General features: G+C 34.6%; 1 protein-coding gene across 9 annotated transcripts in view; it reads right to left on the bottom strand.

Annotated features, from left to right (window-relative positions):
* Window positions 1-24,087, bottom strand: part of Mtmr2 (myotubularin related protein 2) — an 81,350-nt gene that overhangs the window by 28,603 nt on the left and 28,660 nt on the right. For all 9 annotated transcript variants that reach the window (XM_003472706.4, XM_063256204.1, XM_013155563.2 and 6 more), the window contains 5 exons: window positions 9,436-9,511; window positions 4,064-4,158; window positions 3,686-3,796; window positions 2,164-2,265; window positions 1,117-1,200 (listed from right to left, as the gene is read on the bottom strand). In XM_003472706.4, coding sequence (XP_003472754.1) covers window positions 1,117-1,200; window positions 2,164-2,265; window positions 3,686-3,796; window positions 4,064-4,158; window positions 9,436-9,511 — 468 coding nt within the window. The remainder of the gene's footprint in view (window positions 1-1,116; window positions 1,201-2,163; window positions 2,266-3,685; window positions 3,797-4,063; window positions 4,159-9,435; window positions 9,512-24,087) is intronic.

Genomic DNA, 24,087 nt, shown 5'->3' with positions numbered 1-24,087 from the left:
CTGTCAATTTCTTTACACAAATCTTGTTTGAGATTTTGTTGACAGGTATCTTTGATCACTGTGAACGTAATACCAACTTGCCTATTCAAACATAATTTCTATGACTCATATCCTTTTCCATCACTTTTTTGTTTGTTTGTTCTTTTGCAGTAATGAGGATTGAATGCAGAGCCTTTGACTTGAGCTCCCTAGCCCTATTTTTTTTTTTTTTTTTTTAAGATAGGAGAGGGCCGGGGGCTGGGGATTTAGCTCAGTGGCATAAGCACCTGCCTTGAAGCAGGCGGTCGTGAGTTTGATCCCTGGTACAGATAAAAATGAAAAAGACAAGAAAAAAAAAAAGATAGGAGAGGGCTGGGGGCTGGGAATATAGCTCAGCAGCACAGCACCTGCCTAGCAAGTGCAAGGTCCTGAGTTTGATTCCCAGTATCATAAATAAACAAACAAACAAATCCATGTAAAAGAACTTAAAATATGTGACAGATTCACGACAAAATACGGAGACATTCTTCTGTGTGTGGAGGGGGTGTGTGTGTGTGTGTGTGTGTGTGTGTGTGTGTGTGTGGTTCTAGGGATAGAACCCAGGGGACTTCACACATGCTGCTCAAGCGATCTACCACTGACCAACATCTGTAGCCCTAGAGGGGTCATGCTTATGATTGTTACTATCCAAAGTAAATCAATGCTATCAACAGCACAAAATAGAACATATGCTACATTTTCTGTGAAAAATTTTATATGGAGATTTTATAAAAGAAATAAAATGATTAAGAATTATTTAAGAATTATAAGATTTCCAAAAAAGAAAAATCTGAGTGAATGTTAAATGTTACTTATGAATGTTAAGCTTATATACACATGTATTTATCTTGTTTTTATCTTTAGCACTATTAAAATAATTTTGAAACAAACTAATGCTTGTAAACTCTTAAGTAAAGATCCATAAAAGATCACTGGTGTACTTTGGTACTTTAAAGAAAATGAAAGGAAGACAAGACAGATGATCAGCATTAGCATCTATTTAAAAACAACAAAAGAAAACCTAAAAACCTATTGACTTCTACTCATAAAGTCTTTTTATAATAGATTATAAACCTTGAAACAAAAAGAAATACATACCTGCCTTCTGTACTCTAAAAGAGGGTCATACAGCTTCCATCCATTTTCTGGAAATATTTCTTTGTATTCAAAAGCAAACAGAGGCTACAAAACAGCAAGCAGAGTTAACAGCTAAAAGACACTAAAGAAAGTAATGAATCAGAATATATTCTTATACTCGAAGTGCTCACTCACCTGCAAGAGTTGTTGTATTAACTCCTTTTTATATTTATATTGTTCTAGCTTTTGTTTTATATTTGAAAATTTATGACGTTTCACAGATTTTTGTGAATACATAAAAACACAAGAGATCTATCCACAAAATTTATAAAATGCTCACACATGATCACATTTCCTTTAGCTATCTTTGGAAGCTTCTGAAGTATAATTCTAAATAATAAAAGGTATTGTATACGTAAAAGAACTCTGCTATAATTAACTACTCTGGTATCATGGTATTAGCAGTTAAGTAGCTATGAAGTTTATGCAACATTTTCTAAAAGCTAAAAAGCCTTTTAAAATGTATTTTGTGTATAAAACATCATTTTTATAGACATAACAGAAACAGTAAAAATTTTTTAAAAAGAAATTGAAATGAGTCAGAGAATCAATGTTGATTCCAAATTCTACTTGCCTTTGAGTTCATCCTTCCCTAATCCTGGTTTCATCTTTAAAATAAACAAGAGAACTATTGAAGTGAAATGGTACAGCACAATTGAAGGTGCTAACACTGTCACAAAACTTCCGGACAGCACAACATAGGAACTCAGTACTTGCTACCTAAAGCACATAACTTTTTAACCATAAAGGAAACTACATATAACTTTGCATAATATAACCTACATAGGGATATATGTAATTCTGTAATGTTAATGCTGGAAGGAACCTTCGAAATAAATTGGTCCAGGTTCTTCATTTCTTACTTAAAGAAAATGGTCCAAGATATTAGATTAAGTCTAAACAATATCTCTGGTTAAATGTCCAATGTAGAAATTCTAGATAACCTAGTCAAGTTTCTATACACCAGTTATTATAAAATACACTTTTCAAAGATAAGAAAAATGTTACCAGATTATTAGAGACAGGAAATGCATATTTCATCAGATTCTCAAATATAGATCTTCTTGTTCGCCCCTCAGGTTTATGAGCAAATCGTAAATTCCTAATATCCTAGAAAAGATTTAGCATCAAAAGTAATCATTGTTTTTTCACTTTTTATTTAATAAATAAGTAAGATTTCTTAGAACTACCTTGTAAAACTTTACTATCTGTGATTATAAAATACACAAAAGTAGATAATAGCTCCTAGAGGGAGGTAAATTTAAAATGATTCAGTGGGAAAAATAAAAAGAAACACAATGCACTCTAAGACAAAGCAAAATTTTGAGGACAGAAAATTTATATATCCTAGCGGACTCAATACAGGCTGCCAGCAGGAAAATTGTGAACAGTTTGATATTATACAGGCTCTACAGTCGGACTGCATGACCGGCACTTTCTTCCTGTATTATCCTCAAGTCATATCCTATACTAGGCTGAATTTAGATACTCATTGTGCCTTACTGGTATCTTAACAGTATTCACCAAAAAATTTGAGGTTAAAATAATTTCAAGACTATCCATTTTATTTAAATGATTTAACCCAGGCAGAATTCAAAGTAACTATTATATCTCATAATATAAAATGAAGTACAGATATTATCCTACCATATACCTGTATAACCAAATAAAATACTGTATTACAAATCTGATCCAAAATCACAATGCCAGCTTTTAAAATAAATGTGTGGGAACTGAAGCTGAAATCTTGTTTTCCCTCTGTACATATTTTTATAACTAGTGAGGATAGTCAGATTCATTAACTATAGAGCTTTCTGAAAATGCCATAACAGCGACCCTACAAATACTTGAGTTCATTGACACTTCTTTTTGAGGCAGGGTCTTGCTATGCAGTTCAGGCTGGCCTTGGGCTCACTTTGTAGCCCAGGCTCATCTCAAATTTGCAAACAATTCTCCTGCCTCAGCCTCCCAAGCGCTGAAATTACAAGAGTGTGCCACCATGCCCAGCTGAAAACAGTGTTTTAAATGACCAACATTTCAAAATAAGCCTCTTCCATCTTTTTATATTCTACTGTACTCATTATTAAACTACAGAGAAGTGATCAACAGACAATATGCTTGACAAAGTCAACAGCTGTTACACTCAAAGCCTGACTACAATTAAAAAGCTTTAAAAAAACTATCAGTATTAACATTAAATTCATAAAATGTCAAAGATTATCATAAGAAAGTATTATATATTATAAGGATGCTGTTTCTTTTACTTTGGGTCATAGTAGAATAGCAAAAGAACGGGGCAATATGATCTGGAACTGAGATGTGTGTGGGTGCCGACTAGGCTAAAGAGTGTAAACAGTAATTGGAAAAGTGATACATTAAACACCTGTGACAATGATAAATGTGAATGTTATCTTCTACCACAGTAATATTTCTAATAATGAAATCCATTTGCTATTTCCAAAATTAGTTTCCAAATACGGGTTCACTTACCACTTTTCAAACTAAGTAGCATATATATTCTAAAATTTACCTTGCACATGGTTTCTAATCCATAAGAATTTTCACCTCGACTAGAAGCACCACCAATTTTTTCCACTCGACTTATCACACCAAGAGAAGCATCTAAAACAAATGGGGGGTCCTAAAAGAAGGAAAGAAAAAACACTGAGAAACGGAAACTGCACAATTATAATTAAAGTCAGAAATCTTAATCAAAGCACTGTGCCAAAACTCTGTGTTATTTTGTTTGTCCATAATATGTGAGCCCCTGAATTTGACCACACACACTCAACACACACAAAGTTAAGGAATCTTAATGAGAAATTCCTTAGAAATGATCAAAGGAAAACAACACTAGTTGTAAACAACACACACCTATGTACAAAATATTTAACCCAACAAGTCTTACCCGCTCCATGCTTTTGAAATACAGCCTGTAATTTGTGACAGTCAGTGTTCCTCGTACAGCACCAGTGAATGGACATATGTAAGTTACATCTTTGGCTAAAAAGGCAAAACATTCACCATTTATACTGTGCATTGAAAACAGCCTCTTCATCTTGTTAAAATTATTCTGGTTGCTAGTTTAGTTTATGCTTTTTTAAAAACAACAGAATTAATGATTTCAAGGACTTTGGTAGCCTATCACAAGCCTCCCACCTCAGGAAAGGAAAGTAGAAAAAATGGGAAGGTCTGAAGAAGTACAGAGCTATCATAACAGAATGAAACAAAGATGATTACTATCCTTGTTGGGTGAAATAAGTGTGATGGTTGGAGCAGAAGGCTGGAGAGGGGCAGGTATGGTAGTACATGTATCGAGGAAGTTACTGTTCGTCTTATCACAGTTTCTACATCACCTATTTCTTGGTTCTTGGCCTCTGTCCTGTCTGTTAATATATCTTTGAAAACATAATATTCATAACATATATAATGCTAGAAACTCCTGATACATTTCTGGGAGAATTATTGTAGTTGAAATAAAATATGTATATATATATATACATATATATATATATATATATACATATATATATAATTTCCTTTAAAGACAGGTTAAGAGGATATTATAGGGCTGACCAGTCAACTCTGTAGAGAAATGATTACATGTAATGCTTCATTAATGATAAATGATGAATCAATACAGTATAATACTTTTTAAAATGCATTAATTGATTAGGCAGGACAACTCATCAAACACTAGCTCAAAATATTCTCTAAAGTGGCAGCTGAAGACCAATACAAGTTTAAAATGTATCTTAAAATATTTCTACTATGCTAATATTACATTAAATCGGCATACAGAAAGAAATAAGGTACAATTTTGTAGAGTAACAACTTCCTAAGAACCTTTAAAGGGACTCCTGGGAAAACAGAGCCATGAAATACATTTTGTAAGATACTGCAATTTCTTGACTTTGCTCCTTATCATCACTTTAAAGACTGCCTACTTTGTATGGAATTTGAAATGAGACCAATTATTTAAGAGTCATTTCTAACATCTGACAATCTAACAATCCCTCTTCCAATATATGTGTCATTTAGAAGGAAGCTTTAAAATTAAATAAACTCATCATTATATAATATACATATACACAGTCTTGCTTACACACATATTCTTTTGTGCTTATGAATATTTACATCAACTAGGAAAGCTTTATTCAACATTTCTATAAACATTTCTGGATTCTATCTGGAAACAGCTTTTTGGTAATACAAGAAAAGTCAGTTTTATTGTCCTATAAACCTTCTCAGGATATATCCCCTTTTTTCAATGCATTTTGACTCCCTTTTCTTGATTATAATATCACGAGACAATACATATGAAAATGCTTCTAAAATTGAAAGCACTGTCAAATGCAAGGAGTTCATACCTACATTCCTACTGTCATTAGTTTCTGCACTGTTCTCTCATTCCCCCTAATGCTAAGCCTCTCTCATGACAGATGCTAAGCCACTTTTCACCAAATAGAAGGGACACTCTAGGTGACTAAGTTCCTTGCCACAGCAAATGATAATAACAACTAGCACAGGGAACCAAGCACAAGCTTATGAAGTACCTTTAAGAACTTCAGCCTTAACTCATAAATATAGAAATACATTTATCTATAATTTTATGTAAAAAAAACAGAGTATAGAAAAGTGCAACAAACTGCCCAATGTTTCAGAACCAATGTTAAGATAAAGGCTTACTTGTCCTGACCAAAAACCTTTTTTCCACAATACCTCACGTGGCAAGGCTAAGCCACTGACAGCACAGCCTGTTTTAACACCTGCTTCCTGAATTAAAGGTTAAAGTGCTGCAAACTGTAAATACTTCTATTCCTAAGGCAATTAAGCCACAATACACTTTATTTCCTAAGATATTCTGCTGATGTTCCTAACATGACTTTAACTGTTTCCTTTAAGAAATGTGAACCACAGATGTATATTAAACCAATTTAAAATCCAAAATTTTTTTCCATGAAGATATCAAAATTTATCCTAACCTAAATTTAATTGCACATAGTCAAGTCTGCACATAGTCAAGTTTGTACAGATGATTTTAAATTAGGGAATTTAAAATTGTATTTTATATTATTTTAATGTTGCAATAATACTGTCTAATGGTCATCCAAACACATATGCTGTCATATTTACTGATCCTCTCAGTGTCACTACTATCACAAAGGAGGAACACATTTGGTTTCTGTGTGGTACACCAAAATGACCCTGGGAAATGCACCTCCATGAGAAAGGTAATAAATACAGGCAAATTAATACCTGAAAGCATGCAATCTTGCAAAATGCAGGAAAAAAGGCTCCAAATATGCAGAGATGGAAAAGTCTATTCAGCTGCAGGCACACAGAAAGGTTTAAGTAACATAGGCATGGGAATTTTTCTCAATGGCAGGTAATCGTTAGATAAGCACAGATGCTGACTAAGCACTAATGCAAAAGAACTTAATCCAAACTACAAAATTGGAAAAGTAAAGTATACATTCTGACAAAGATAAATATTCAGCTTGGCTCAATCTAAAGTATCTTATACTACACTCTCTCCACTATTCATGTTCCCTCCTTAATTCCCATGTAATTATAAAATGTCACCAAAGCTATGCTTTGAGCCCTCTTTTCTTTCCACTACTTTCTGAGTTATCTGCTTCCTCCTGTTTTTTTTTTTTTTAACAGTATTCACATGATGATGATTCTTAAACATGAGCCAAGTCTAGATATGTTATCGTCAGATATAGTGGTACTTCGGTACACAAACTCAATACAGTCCACAATTCTGGTCACAAACAGAATTGAACAAGAACTGAATCAAATTCATGGTTAGGTTCAGTGTTGACCTTACAGGGAAATTTGATTTGGTTCTAGTTAAATTCAGTTTGTGACCAGAATCATGAAAGGAACTCTGTGAATCAAAGTACCACTGTTTGTTCCAGTAGAGGGGCTCTATGGTAGAGGGCCTGCCTAGCACACAAAAGGCCCTAGGTTTGATCCCTGTCTCTCAAGCCTCTCATAGGCACCTGAAATTCAGTACACGTAAACATTATATCAAGCTTATAAAAACAGAGGAAGATAAATCCAAGAAATTCTTTGCAGTTAGCTCCTCTAGATCTGGTAGGTGGCTGGATATCAAGATTTCAGAATAAAAGAGCAGCCACAAAAGACTACTAGATTTCTGACCTAAGTGACTGAATAACTGAGAGGATGTCATCTCAGGGACCCCGATGTCAACTAAAAGGAAAAATGCAAGGAAAAGAGTATATTTGAGAATAAAGCTGAAGGTGATGATTTTAGTTTTGGAGATCTTGAATATACTATATTGCTAATACATGGCATAGAATAGCCATGAGCTCGTGCCTATGACACAATGAGCTCGTGCCTATGACACAATAATCTCCTTACATGCATTACAACAGAGGCTCTACATAGAAATGTAAATTTTATAGTCATCAACCAATATATTGTATGTGAAGTCACTGATTTAGATACAATCATTTAAAAAACCATGTAACAGGCCAGGCATGGTGATGCATGCCTATAATTCCAGCACCTGCGAGAAAGAGGCAGGAGGATCTCAGGCCACCCTGAGCTACACAGTGAGCTCAAGTCCCACCCAAACTACAGTTAGACCTTATTTCAAAACACAAGCCAACAAAGAATATACAAGAAAGGAATCTGGGTCAAAGATGAAGCTCTAGAGAATGTTGATACTAAATGAAGAGGAACAAACAAAAGCAACATAGACACTAACTTGAAAGTCTTTTATAAGCTCCTATCACAGTGGAAGTAGCACAGCGATTAGGTTCAGAATAGTAAAAAGGAAAATGTCACAATGTTAGACCTAACTGGTTATCTGGGTAATCACCATATGACTTAGCTTGCTAATCTACCAAATGGGGCTAATATCTTCCTTAGACTATTATCTGAGGATGACTAAATGAGATGGCACACCATAATAACTACTACCACATAGTAATACACAAATAACTGCAAGTGCAATATAATAATACACATGTATCTAACTCAGTAAAGTAGTTAAACACATTGAGGCTTAGGACACACATAAGGCTGAGTAAGAAAAAAACTGAAGACATATCTATGTGTCAAGAGCAAGAAGAAAATACTAAGTACAAGAAGCTACATTTAGTAGTAACAACCCATTTAGAGAGTGGTTCACTCACTCCTTTGGCTTATTCAGCTTCACACAAGAAAATGACATTTAGCTAGGGAAAGTAACATGACATCCTTTTGAAAAACTGTGACTGGCAGTAGTGAAAGATGCTATCTACTTTGGCTAAAAAGGCACTTCAATTTTGGGACACATTATTTCTCAAAATCTATTACTTTGTAGATTTACCACAACAAAGCAAAAGCATGAGGTGAGAAATACATGCTCATTTTCAGTTTCCAATTCATACTATAAGTATTCAGTGAGACAGAGAAAGGCGTTTACAAATATATGGCTTGTTTTGCAATGCTTCTAGCTTGAGTTTATTGAAAGAAAAACATCAGAGGCAAAGAAGTGGATGTGTTTCAAACTATTTGTATAAAGTGGAACACCTGGAGCCTTGGTGCATGCCTAGAAGGCTTGCTAGGAGGTTGACGCAGGAATATCCAAGTTTGAGCCCAGCCTGGGCAACTCAGCAAATGAGAAAGACTCTATCTCAAAAAATAAAAGGGCTGGGAATGAATTTCAGTGTAAAGGCTCGGGGTTTGATTTCGAATATTGGAAAAAAAAAAGTGAGTGACAATTTAGTGTGTTTGTCTAGGCAACCCAATATATGAATACAATAAAATAATATTGTCCTTGATAGAATTCAGCGAGTTAAAAAGAAAGAAAGAAAGAAAGAAAACACCTACTTTCAAAGAAAATTTAAAAAGCCAAAGCAGCAGAATAAAATTCAATATGCAGGTCTCCCAGTAACCCAATTAAGAACATTACCAAGTGGTAGTGGGGGGCGGGAGGGGATGAGACGGGACACTCTTGTAATCCCAGCACTTGGGAAGCTGAGGCAGGCAAATTGTTACAAATTTGAGAACAGCCTGGGCTACAAAGTGAGCCCAAGGCCAGCCTGAACCGCAAAGGAGACCCTGTCTCAAAACAAGAAAAAAAAAATGCCAAAAACTACAGGCCTAGCCTTCTGGCATACAAGGTTGAAAGGCTACTGGGAATAAGTGTTGCCAGACAAGAGGTACCTCTGACAGCCAGTCTGTTCTATATATGCTGAGAGTACTGAACAGTTTGAACAGAAAGAAGGATGAAGGAAATTAACAAAAAATACCATTACAGACCCATGTCTTTAATATTTTCTCCTGGAAGCAAGGGTGGTTCTTCCATTTCTGCTAATTTGTTAGACTCCCTCAGGACCTGGATTAAGGGAGAGAAACAAAAACATTTTTTTAAATTCAAAGGCTGATTTTTCATTCAAATCTCACCTGAGTATGCTTGGCCTTAAAGTTACAATACATGACATACACTACTTTAAGTCAAATTATAAAAACTAGTGCTGGCATGTGTAACATGTAAAGCTGCTATTTACTGAGCACCTACTTCAACATCAAAACACCTTTAAATGTATACAAAAAGCTGTATTTTCACTCTAGAGCCATAAAAAGCCTAATAATAAGGTATTATATCTTCATTTCAGCAGAGGCTAAAGGACTCAAGATCACAAACTAAAATTCTAGAGTTTGAATTTAAATTATAATTGCAGTAGACTCCAAAGCCCATTCATCCCATTCATTAAACCATGCTGAAAGGCCATATGCATTTAAACTAGGAAAATATTAAGACCTTACACAGACTTAATGCTTAAGGTGCTTGGAAATTATGTTGATAAAGAATCTTTTTTAACAGGTAATAAATAAATTAAAAACTTTGAGCAACTGTTATTGGGAACTTGTGAAATGCTATACTTGCATTTCAAGAATGTAAATACAGGAACATTTTTCTAGGGGAATTAAAACAGAATACACACACACACACACACACACACACACGCTGCAAGTTGCCATATGCTAAATATACACCCTCCAATAGCTATAAAAAGCCTTCCTGTGTCCCTCTATCTCTTGTTCTGCCAAACAATTAAGTTTTCTGTCTTCAATTTTTCACTTCCTATTAATTCCTCATCCTTCTGCAATCCGGCTTCATCGTCTAATCCAATCCCTCCCAGGGAAGCAGCTCTCTCACATTTATCAAAGACAAGAGTCTTATTTTTAATCTCTCAGCCACATCTGACACTGTCTAAAGACAGTGTTCTTACTGTTTCTTCAGATCACAGTGTCTTGGCTGCAATCCACTGTCTGACCGTCTCTGTCAAGGCCTTTAAGCCTCTTTTCCTTGCCTTCCCCACTCCTCTAGGCTGTATCTAAGACTTCTCACATTACTTAACTTCTGATGATCACTTACAAACCTATGACCTAAATTAACTTCACTTTATACTGTCAGCCAAAACTTTTCTGCAGTTCCGTACATTCAACTACAAATGTTAATCATCATCTAGACAGTGCAGACACCCGGAACATAGTAGACCTAAAACTGGTCGCATTTCAAACTTAGTGAATGAATTTATTGAAGCCAGTGAACAGAAAACTCGGGGCCACTGTGACCCCACCTTCTCCAGCCCTGAGGAAGACATGTGATTCAGGCCTTCTTCTGTCACAGCTCTTCTGTCTCAGCCTTGACTTGCTTCATTAAACTGAGAATCAATCCCACTAGCAACAAGACCTCAAAAATAATCTTTTAATGTTTAGCTGTTTTGCTTTATTTCTTTCCACCCAAAAAGTAAACTCAGAGTCCTCAAAAAGAGATAAAAACCAAAAAAAAAAAAAGCTACCATTTCTTTACAGGGGACCTTTTGCAGGCCTCTGATGCTGACTTAGTGGTGCCTCTTGGGTGAGCTCTGGTCTCACTTAACACGCCACTATTTTTTTTTTTTTAAGAGAAAAAAAGCTAAACAGAAAAAAGGGTAGAAATAACACAGAATTTAAAAAAAAACAGTAAGAAATCACTGGTTGACAAATTACATATTATCTTAGAAGTAGTTGCTCAAGTCACGAAATCAAAGCATAAAAAGTGGACAATCAAACAATGACAGAACAAACCATTGCGTTTGATGAACTAACAAAAACAGTAACATGGTCATCTATCTTGCACACTTAAGCATACATACAGTTATATCATTTAGAGCACTTTCTTTCCCTTTCATTATGACAATATCTATCATACATTTTGGATTTTATTACTCTTTCAGTTTTTATTATTATTTTTTATACTAGAGAGACAATGTGATATTTATAAATATGAGCCTGATTTGTTTCACTTATAAGGATAGTCTCAAGTTGCCTCCATTTACCTATTAAGGCCTCAAGATCATCCTTTTTATACTGAGTAATATTCCTTTATATAATAATATCACATCTTTTTCATCCATCCTATGGTTGATGGGCATTTTGGTTGTTTCCAAGATTTAGCTATTACAAATTATGCTGCTATGAACATGGGTGCACATATATCACTGAGACATGACTTTTTCAATTTTTCTGAGAAAATACCCAAAAGGGGAATGGCTGGATTGAATCAAATTTCCAATCCTAGTTTTTTGAGGAATCTCCACACTGATTTTCACAGTGGGTACACTAGTCTACACTCCTCTTTTTCTCCACAGCCTCATTTGATTTCTTGATGGCAGCTATTCTTTCCAGAGTGAGGTGAAATCGCAATGCTGTTTTAATTTGCATTTCTCAAACAACCAGTGATGGTAACATTTCTTCATGTATTTATTTGCCATTAGTATATCTTCATCCGAGAAATGTGTGTTCCTCTAAGATGCCCATTATTGGAGAGGCTCTGATACTAGACCCATGTCCATCACCATGCACTAAAGTCAAAATGGATCAAAGATCTAAATATTAAACAGAAACACTAAATCTACTGGAAAATAAGGTAGGTAAAAATCTTGGAGACATAGGGATAGGCAGAGAATTCATGAAGAACACGCAAACTGCAATGGGAAGTATTTCAAAGAATCAACAATTGGGATTTCATCTTATTAAAAAGTTTTGCACTTCAAAAGAAATCACCAACAAAGTGGAAAAAAACCCACAGAATGGGAAAAAAATTTAGCAGCAATCCCTCATACAAAGGACTTATATCTAGAACATACAAAGAATTGAAAAACATCAAGCTCCCCTAATTCAAAGATCCTCTACCACACCACTTTTAATTGTCTGTTAGTCCTCTTCCCCGCCAGACTCCCAAAGAGCTATGTATCTTATACACTTCAACAGAAACATAACATAAGCTATGTAAGTAAGTTCTAAGAATCTATTAGATATATTACAAAAATAAAGAGACAGAATTAATACACTGTTTAATCCATTTCAACATGTAAAATATACTTAAAATAAATGTTATTTTATCTAATACTAAACCTGGGATATCCCAATTATATATGTATGTTACATCTCTATCCAGCCACATTTTAGGAACTCAATATTTCCATTTTTAGTAGCCCCTATATTGGGCAGAGCAAACATAATAAAATTAATTCTTCCTTATGATCAAATAATTCTGTAGTTTAAGACAGTAAGATTAGATAAAAGGGTTAGAAATTACTGCCACATTTTAATGCTCATCTAAAACAATAACTAAGAACTACAAAGACAAAATAATTTCTGTTCAATAAACTTGTGGTGCTAATACATCCATTCTTTTTAAAGTGTGAAAAATCTGTCTTATAAAGTAATTTTAATGCAACAGTTGTATACATGTATTTTATACACTCCATTCAAAAGCTAAACATCATGATTTTAAAATGTTTTCTTGTTACTAATTCCTGGTATAGTCCTTCATGTAGCAATCAAAAAGAAATTCATAGACTGAGAGTCAAAGGATGGAAAACAATAGATCATGTAACAGTGACCTAGAAAAAAGAAGGGGCAGGTATTCTATTTGTAGATAAAGTGAATTTCAAGCTAACACTATCAGAAAAAAAAGAAAGAAAAGATTCAAATCCATGCAATAAAGGATAAAAAGGGGTAAAATCACAATAGATTCTGCAGAAATACAGAAGATCATCTCTATATACTTGAATAAAATGGAAAACACAGAAGAAATGGACAGATTCTTAGATACATATGAATTACCAAAGCTAAATCAAGAAGATATAAAAGTTCTAAATAACCCAGTATCAGTCAATGAAATTGAAAATGTAATTAAAAATTTACCAACAAGGAAAAGCCCAGGCCCTTATGGATTCACTGCTGAATTCTATTAGAAATTCAGAGAAAATATAATACCATTATTTCTCAAACTAATACTCCCAAATTCATTCCTGGAAGCAATCATTACTCCGATACCACAACCAGAAAAGGATCCAACCAAAGAGGAGAATTATAGGCCAATCTCCCTAATAAACACAGACACAAAAATCCTCATAAAGGTACCAGCAAACAGAATGCAGCAAATCATCAAGAAGATTATATACCATGACCAAGTAGTATTCAACATCAAAACAGAGAAAGAAACCACTAGTAGAGTGAAGATACAACCCACTCTTGGAAGAAATTATTGCCAGCTGTCCCTCAGATAAAAGAATCCTATCTAGAATATATATAAAGAACTCAAAAAAATCAGAAACTCCAAATTTACAGACTCAATCCGAAAATGGGCATCTGAAATAAAGTCTTCTCAGATGAATAACAAATATATGATAAAATGTTAAACATCACTAGTCATTCAAGAGATGCAAATTAAAACAATGCTGAGATTCCATGTCACTCCAGAAAGAATGATTCCAGAAAGAATCAAAAAGAAATCAACCAATAACAAATGCTCAAATGCTGGCAAGGCTATGGGTGAAAAGGAACCCTTTTCAACTGCGGTCAAAGTGTTGACTGGTGCAACCACTGTGGAAATCTGTGTGGAGATTTTTCAAAATACTAATCCAGTTGACCCACCTATTCCACTTCTTTGTATCTTCCTGAAAGAATTAAAAGCATCATACCACAGTGATATGTGCACACCTATGTTTATGGCAAAATGACAAGTTTTAAATTCATCACTCTATATTACTAATGATCAGTTTGATTTTGCTTTCTCCTTAATCATAGTATTTTTAATCGATTATTATCAGACTATTGACAAACTGTTTAGCGATTTTCCAAGTGATTTTATAGTCTCTCTTTTCTCTCTCCTTTCCTTCTACCCCCCCTCCCCCACACACACACATAAGGAAAATTACTACAGGAAATTAAGAAACCTTGATCTGGAAGCTGGCAAGTTTATGACTTAAATTTTTACATGCACTACTTGGTAGAAAAGCAGCCAAGACTTTTTCTGCAGTTCACAAAAAACATTAAATATAAAAGGGAAAATAAGTCTATAAAAGCTATAAACTGTCCCCTACATTATCCTGATGTATTTAAACTGAGAAGAAAACTGTAATGAACTTATTTCTCACTAAATAATTATACTAAAATTATCTACATTATATTTTATTTTTATTTAATGTAGTATGACTGACAAACCACAAAATGAGCAAGCAAACCATACAAACAAAATCCTAACAGGGTAAAGCCAAAGCAAGGCATCTGTGATGGAGTTTATTAGTTACACAATTTAAAGTATGTCCAAATTGCAAATTGCAGCACAAAGAAACCTTTTTTTTTTTTTTTTTTTTTTTTTTTAATAACGCTGTCAAGGACAATTTGTTTTTCAGTTGAAACCACACACAGCAATTGCAAGAACTGGACAACATTACATCATCAAATGATTCAATAACAACGAAAAAGGAGATACTATTTCAGCTGTGGGTTGTAGATATGTGGAGGCCCTAACTGACAGTATTTTACAAGGTGACCTCATCTGGAAAGAGGTTATTGAAAGAGGTCTATCTTCTTAGAAGACAGCCATGTGAAAACCCAAGGAGATGCCACATCAAGATGAAGTAGTAGAGATTAGATGCATCTACATTCAAGGAACACCAAGGACTGTTGGCCTACATCTCAGGATAGGAAAGAGGCAGGGAATCAATTCTCCCTCAAATCCTTCTTGGTTGGTAAAACCTAACTCTGATGAGATCTTGATTTCAGATTTCAAGCTTCTAAAACTATGAGCAAATAAATCTATGCTGTTTTAAGCCAAATAAATCTATGCTGTTTTGTAGTACACTGTTTCAGCAGCCCTAGGAAATTAACACACCTACAATCAAAAGAAACTTTCAAATTTTAACAAAAATTGCCATAATTGCCAAAACTTGGAAATAATAAAAATGTCCAGTAGTAGCTGAATGGTCAAACAAACTGCAATATATCCCCTGCAGAAGACATCATAATCCAATGGTTATCATAATTTGATGATAAGAATAGGTTATTACACCATGAAAAGACATAGAGGAACCTTAAAAGCCTACAGTCACATATCACTTAACAGAAATGTGTCTAAGATATCTGTCATGAGAGAACATCATCATTGTGCAAACATTGTAGAGTATACTAACAGAATCCTAGATGGTGCAGCCTAGGATACACCTGGTCTATGCTACATACCTACTTTTTCCAGGCTACAAACCTATGCAGCACATTACTGCTAAATATTCTAGGCAACTGTAAGATCACACTAAGTATTTGTATCCAAATGCATTTAAACTACAGTACAACTATGATGTAACAGGTTTTTTAAATGGGATGCCAAGGCACTCACTGATGGAGCTTGCAGCTCTAGCTGCTTTGGGTGAGTGAATGGAGGGCCTGGGAAATTACTATGAACTACTATTCTATGAGGCAGACAGTAGACTGTTCATTCCCTAGGGCTGACTATACAGCATAAATGGAAGAAGCTAACCTGAAAAAGCTGCAGAGTAAGTGATTCTAACTGCACTCTGGAAAAAGCTAAAATATGGAGACAGAAAAGAGTACTGATTGTCAGGAATAAAGAGGAAGGCAGCAAAAAACTTGTTTAGGGTACCAAAACTATTATGCATAATCAGTAATGGTGGATAATTGTTATATTTTTGTCAAAACCCAGAGAATGTACAACACAAAGCTGGTTCCCTAACTCAAACTATGGACTTAAATTAATAATAATGCATCAATACTCATTTATCAATTGTAACAAATGTGCTACAATGATCAAAATATAATAGGGGGATGTGATAGAGGCAGCTTGCAAAGAAAGCACTCTTGTTTAAAGTTAAGTTTTTCTATAAAGCTAAAAACTGTTCAAAAATAAAAATTAAAAAAAAAATACAGGCTGTTCTCAAAACGTACAGGTATATTAAGTATCTAACAGTTCCTGGCACAAAGAACATTATAAAATAAATGGGGCTGCGGATTTAGTTCAGCAGCATAAGCAACCTGCCTTGCAAGCAGGCAGTCGTGAGTTCGATCCCCGATATCGATAAAAAGGAAAAAGACAAAAAAAAAAAGTCAGTTCCTTGCACTTTCGGTAAAAATCTCTACCAAAAAAAAAGTTCTCTATTAAAAGTAACAGTATTCCATTCAATAGCCAAGTTATATTTTCTGCTTCCATAACCCTCATATCCAATTTATTTCCAATTCTAGTCATGTGTCTTTCATTTATTCCCTACTCACCCCTAATACAGCCCCACTTTTCCATCCTTGTTTTTTAAAGCACTAACCCCACACTTTTTGATTTGACATTTCAGTGGACAGCAAAATTCTGAATTTCAACATCAATAAAATGCAACTAAGACTTCATTATACAGGATTCATTACATAGGACTGAAGATATGTTTATTACTAAGAATACTAAAATACTAATAACCATCTACTAGAGTAATTTCATAAAAGATTTTTACAACCAACATGTTGGAAAGATATAATCTTCCAATAAACCACAGTCCTTTCCATTAAAGGATGGTTCACAAGAGATTACCTGGCAAAATAAAACAAAACAGATAGATAGAAATATTACCTCAGTTACTTTCTTGCGCCTTCTACAAAGCAGGCTATTACGTTCATGGAAGTTAAGCAACTTTTCCAAGGTGTAACATCTCCCAAAGCTGCTGGACTTGAAATATATGATTATACTAAGACTATGATAATAAGCTGTACAAGGCAGGAGACTCACAAATTTGAGACCAGGCTGAGTAATTCAGTAAAACAAAAAATGGCTGGGAATGTAGCTCAGTGGTAGAGTGCTCCTAAGCGTAATGCCCAGTACCACAACCACCCTCACCAAAAAAAAAAAAAAAACACAGAAAAGCAAAAACAAACTCCTGACTAGGATTTACGATCATGACACAACAGCACAGTCAAACAGGAAGCAACAATATGAGGGACTAAAGGGTAAGAAAGATAACCAGACCAGAGGTAAAGGTGTGAGAGTCAACCAGAAAGAGGATGCCAGAATTCTGACAAATGAAAGAACAGGAAAAGAAGGAGTGGAAAGGAACAAAGGATGAAGGATACCTTTGGGGTCATTCCATTTAAAGGAAGGGAGAGTCCCAGCAATGTACACAGAAGAGTGAGTCAGGTAAACCACTGCCAAGTCTGAAACCTGGAATAATCTTTTCATCTCCCACTACTGCAAAATACAGGCACCACAGTCACATGAGTAATTTTCACATTTTTCCTTTTCTTTCCTATCTATGATGTCTTTGCCTTACTAGATTACCTTTGCCTGCTTCTGCTTGGAGTTGCTCCAGCAGCCTCCAAATCTGTCTCCTTCTACTTCTTTTTGTCTCAAATTAGTACCACTGCTTACGTAGCCATAGCCTTTCTATTCCCCTATACTAGCCCTGTACAAGTGGGCATTTATTTATACGTTCTGCCTTCATTTTTAAAACCTGTCCTTGAATGGCTGTTCATAGTCATACTGCAAGTTTATAGTTTCCAAACTTAGTCATTAGAAACTTGAGAACCTATGACACTTCAGCTGTCTTACAGAATAAGCAAGAATTAAAACTGAAACAATACTGAATTTTACCCCTAAAATAAAATATGTTATTCCACGTAAGTGTTCTTTTATATTGTACAGTGGAGTTTTTAAGGTTTCTCCATATAGTTTTTTAAGGGAAAAAAAGGTAAAATACAATTTCATAACAAAATAACAGAATAACAATATTGTTATCTTTAAAGTAGTTACTCAGAGTACAAGATAGGGGCATAAAAATTTTTCCAATAGATATTAGCACAAACTTCCTTTCCAATGAACTAGGAGACACTAATAACTTGCATTTTTTTCCTTTTCCCTTTCTTCCTTTCACCTTACGCCATCTTATTTCCTTTTTCCCATTCGACAACTTCTACTGTAGACCTTATTTACTTTTTCAGGTTCTCACACCAGGGTAACAATACGATGTTTAGCCATGTGAGTCTGATTTGTTTCACTTGTAAGTATGGTGGCAAACTGCTTTCTATCTATTAAACTCACAAGTATACCATTCCTTCTTTTTGTCTGAGTACTACTCAATTGCATAAAAAGACCACATCTTTTTTTATCCATTCCTCTGTTGATGGGCATTTGGGTTGTTTCCAGGATTTAGCTATTACAAATTATACTGCTATAAACACTGAGTTCATATATATAGCTAAGATACCCAGAAGAGGAATACCTAAGTCAAATGTGACCTTTAAACCCAGTTTTTGAGGAATCTCTACACTGATTTCCATAGTGATTGTGTCAAGTCTGCACTCCCACCAAGAGTGGAGAAGAGTTCCTTTTTCCCCAAAGCCTTCCCTGCCTTTGTTATTGGTTGATTTCTTGATGACAGCCATTCTTTTTTTTTTTTTTCCGTCTTTTTTGTTTTTATCGGTACCAGGGATCGAACTCACGACTGCCTGCTTGCAAGGCAGGCACTTATGCTGCTGAGCTAAATCCCCAGCCCCTGATGATAGCCATTCTTTCTGAAGTGAGATGAAATTTCTGTGTTGTTTTACCTTGCATTGCTTGAATAACCAGCAATGTTAAACATTTTTCATATATTTAGTTGCTATGGGTATTTCTTCATCTTAGAAGTACGTATTCATCTGAGATGCTCATTTTTGGACTGAGTCTTTGAATTTGGGGGGGTCTGACTTTTTTTCAATTCTTTCTGTATGCTACATATAATCCTCTATCTGAGGGATAATTAGCTAAAAATTTTTCCCACTCGGTAGCTTGTCTTTTCAACTCTGGTTATTTATTTTGATGTGCAAAAGTTTTTAATCAGAAGTTGTTCCAGTTTTTGATTCTCTGAAATGTTTCCCATGCAGTCTGGGTTTTGTTTGTGAATTCTCTGCCTAACCCTATGTCTTCAAGATTTCTACCACTGGTTCAACATACACCAATCAATGAACAAAATATACTGTATCAACAAAGTCAAAGACAAAAATCAAAAGATCATCTCAATACATGCAGAAAAAGCTTCCAACAAAGTCCAATAGCCATTCATGATAAAAACTCTACAAAAAATTAGACCAGATGGTCATCTTTGTCAATTTGATAAAAACCATCTATGACAACAAGCCAATAGCCAACATCATACTAAAAGGACAAAAACCATAAGCTTTCAGTCTAAAATCTGGGGCAAGGTAAGGATATCCACTATCACCATTCCTATTCAATACAGTTCTGAAATATTAACTAGAGTAATTAAAGAGAAATAAAGAGAATAAAGATAAGAAAGGAAAAAATTCCATTATCATTATTTGCAGGTGACACAATATTCTACATAGAAGACTCCAAAAAATTCACTAAAAGACTTGTATATTTAGTAACAAAATTTGGTGATGTAGCTGGACATAAAGTCAATACTCAAAAATCAACTGCATTCCTGTATACAAAATACAAATTCACTGAGAGAGAAATTAAGGATCTGAAAAAATGAAACACTTGGAAATCAATTTAACAAAGTAAAATATCTCTATACTGAAAATTACAGTACTCTGAAAAAAGAAGATCAAAAAGGGTATTCAAAAATGGCACAATATCCCTTGCTTACAGATAGGAAGAATCAACATAGTGAAAATGGTCATACTTCCAAAATTGTTACACAGATTTATTGCCATCCTAATTAAAATACCTATAACATACTTCCCAGAACTAGAGAAAACATTCCTAAAATTCATTTGGAATGAGAAAAGACTTAGAATAGCAAAAGAATTCTCAAAAAAAAAGGCAAGATTGGGGCATCATAACCCCTGACTTGAAATTATACTACAGAGCTACTGTGATAAAAACAGCATGATACTGGCAAAAAAAAAGCAGACCTAAGGATCAACTGAACAGATGAGAAGCTGCAAAAACAATGAGAAGTATGCTCATCCATATTATCTTTGACAAAGAAGCCAAGCACATGCACTGGAAAAAAGATAGCCTCTTTAATAAATGATACTGGAAAAACCGGTTTTCAACATGCCAAAGACTAAAACTAGATCCATGTCTCTCACCACGCACTAAACTAAAACTGAAATGGATCAAAGATCTAAATATTAAAACAAAAACATTAAATCTTCTGAAGACAGAATAGGTAGAACTCTTCAAGACAATGGTATAGTCAAAGACTTCAGGAACAAAACCCTCTTTGTAAGGAAAATACAATCGACAACTGGGAACTATTCCTATTAAAAAGCATTTGCATGTCCAAAGAAATTTATAATAAGGTGAAAAGACAACCCACATAGTGGGGAAAAAATTTTTATTCAACTGTCCCTCCGACGAAGGCATTTTATCTACAGTATACAAAGAACTTTTAAAAAATCAAACCACCCCCCAAATTCAAAGACGCAATCCAAAAATCAGCATTTGAGATGAATATGCACTTCTAAGATGAAGAAATATCCACAGCAACTAAATATATGAAAAAACATTCAAGATCACAGTCATTCAAGAGATGCAATTTAGGGGGCTGGAGGTTTAGCTCAGCGGCATAAGAGCCTGCCTTGAAAGCAGGCAGTCGTGAGTTCAATCCCCGGTACCGATAAAAAGGAAAAAGACAAAAAAAAAAAAAAAAAAAAAAAAGAGATGCAATTTAAAACAATGCTGAGATTCCATCTCACTCCAGAAAAACTGGCTATTATCAAGAAATCAACCAGTAACAAATGCAGGCAGGGATGTGGGGAAAAGGGAACCCTTTTCCACTCTTAATGGGAGTAGACTGGTAGAATCACCAGGGAAATCCTTGTGGAGGTTCCTCAAAAGCTAGGATTAGAGGTTCCATTTGACCCAGCTTTTCCCCTTCTGGGTATCTTTCCAGAATTAAAAGCATACCATAGTGCTATATGCATGCTCAGGTTTATATAGCAGCACAGTTTGTAATAGCCAAATCTTGAAAACAACTCAAATGCCCATCAATTGAGAATTGGATAAAAAAAAAAAAAATATGTGTTCAAAAAAGAAACAACATAAGAAGTAGTCTTTTTACATAATCGAGTACTACTCATTCATGAAGGACAAATTCATGACATTTCTAGGTAAACTGATGCACCCTGAGATCATACTCTTAAGTAAAATAAATCAAACACACATTTAAATATTGCATTGTTTTTCTGGTGTGAGATACCAAAAGCATAAATAAGGACCAAAGTGTATAAAAGATATTGTGAAATTAAAAGAAACTGTTCAAAAGAAAAGGGAACTGGAGTACAAAGAGATGGTAAAAGAACAAACTGATAAAAGGAGGACAAAATGGAAACAAAGGAGAGGAAGAGAAGTTCAAGGGAGGAGAAGGAATTGGAAAAAAAATCAGGATATACCATGTACAGGTACAACTTTCCTATGATGAATGTGATCATCATGTATATCTAAACTGTAGCTAAAAACAGAACACAAAAATTTTTAAAAAAGCAATCTTTATACAGACAGCTATTTTGAATAAGACATTATGATACCCACTGTTGATTTCCTATTATTTTGTTTTCTATTATTTTGTTTCCTATTATTTTTGTTTTGAATTCCTGTATTGCTTTCATTGTTCTATTCTGATTGGCTTTATTCTGTTTTGTTTGATTTCATTTTATTCTCTTAAAAAATACACACACACACATGTGTGTATATATGTATATATGTGTGTGTGTATAATTACCTGGTACTTTTTACTAAAACTTTATATACATATGTGTGTGTGTGTGTGTGTGTATATATATATATATATATATAAAATTACCTGGTACTTTTTATTAAAACTTTTAACACTCTGAAAGCTTTCTATCTTACTAAGGGGGTTAAAAATATCTGTAATAGAATCTACAAATGTATTTCCAGGGAAATCGCAGAATGGTAAGCAACAAAAACTGCCTCTCCAAGATTCAGATTTTAGACACTTGAAAATAACAACATCTTCAAGGAAAAAAATGGGGAAGAGAAAAGAAGATGGTAGTAGATTGCCAGGAACCAGGAAAAATCTAACAGGAAAATCAAAACCTACAGAGAAACTGAATACAATCTGGAGAGGAAAGAAACGATCTACACTTCCTCCCCACCTCCTGGATCCCAGGTCACATGAAAGGAAGACCCAATCTGCAGAGACTAAGTAAAAACTGAGGATTCCAGAGGACTTTGAGGGAGAAACACAGCAGGTAAACTAACCAGCAGGTATTCTGAGCTGCAAGGAAACCATGTGATTCTGCTCCCAAATAGTCCTTTGACAGGCAACGGCTGGTGACTCCAGTCCAAGTGCCCAGCACGCCTGTCCTGGAGAGCATGCTTGGTCAGATACTATTTCAGAGAAGGGATGACTGCTTGAACCTGGGACTTAGAGCAGCCCTGATAAGCTTCAAATTCAGGGCTCCCAGTATTATGTTCCCACGGTGATGGGTGACAGCCAAAAAGGCCAGTTATCTTCAGGGAACCATGGTCAGGCTGGAAAGAGACCCCATGAAATGGTAAAGCTAAAGTTCAGAGGTCTGCCCCCAAAGGCCAGGGTCTTAGATTACTCTGGATTTCAAAGTTACAGCATTGGTGCTCTAATTCGTGATTACCTAATGCTACTGTACCTGTATCCAGCAGGGAACTGGGCCTAACTGCCTTCACTATCTACCAATGTGAGCAGGCACATGTCTTGACTTGGATGTGATCCCCAAATTGTAAACTCCCAGAAGAAAACCGCATTTGAAATCATACAGAAGTTTCTTTTCCTTTTCTTTCTTTTTTAATTTTGCTTTTGTTTTTCAGTTTGTTTTTTCTGTTAGTGGTGGCAAAAGAATACCAAGAATCAACAAATGGGATCACATTAAGTTAACAAGCTTCTGCACAGAAAAAGAAACATCAATAGTGAAAAAGAAACCTGTATAATGCAAGTTCACAAAACTTCAGTATTTTATTTGAAATTGTATTCAGTTAACAATATACATGATATCCCCAAGCTATTTAATATATTCAATTATGTTCAGATATTCTTTTATATTTTCAATAATAAAGTTTTTTAAATTTCGCTATAAATGCTAACATACTTTTTATTTCACTTTTTCCTAAGCAATACTGCTTTGTTGTTCAAACTGTATTCTTTTTAAAATTATAATTTCTACATATTTTTATGAAGGTAAAAAGGCATTCTTTTAAAGTTATACTTTATTCAGCAGTAATGAATTACCTAGTTAGTTCTGGTACACTGCATGTAGATTTTCATGCAGATAATTATCTGTAAGTAACAAAATTTTTGTTTCTCATCTTCTCTAATTTATTTTAAATCCTTATTTTACCAGCTAAGGCTTCTAGTACAAAGCTGAAAAGTTGTGACAGTGATCATCATGTCCCCATGTTTCAAAGAAATACTTCTAATACTTCACCATTAAATATGAAGCTTATGGTAAAGTTTTTATTAATGTTTTTAATTAAGTTAAAGTTTTTTTTTCAATTCCCAGGTTCTTAAGGCTTGATGTTCACATAGGCAGTGGTGGTGTTAATCATAAATGTTAACTTCTATCCTCTCCTATCTAGCTATTAAAATGACCATATGTGACAGACACTGCTCACTGTCTACCTGGCATCTAGTCTGT

This window comes from Cavia porcellus, unplaced genomic scaffold (assembly GCF_034190915.1).
Source record: "Cavia porcellus strain 051 isolate PalLab524CR breed Dunkin Hartley unplaced genomic scaffold, mCavPor4.1 scaffold_9, whole genome shotgun sequence".
NCBI lineage: Eukaryota > Metazoa > Chordata > Mammalia > Rodentia > Caviidae > Cavia > Cavia porcellus.
Note: the sequence above shows the minus strand (reverse complement) of the source record. Positions and strands in the feature narration are given on the sequence as shown.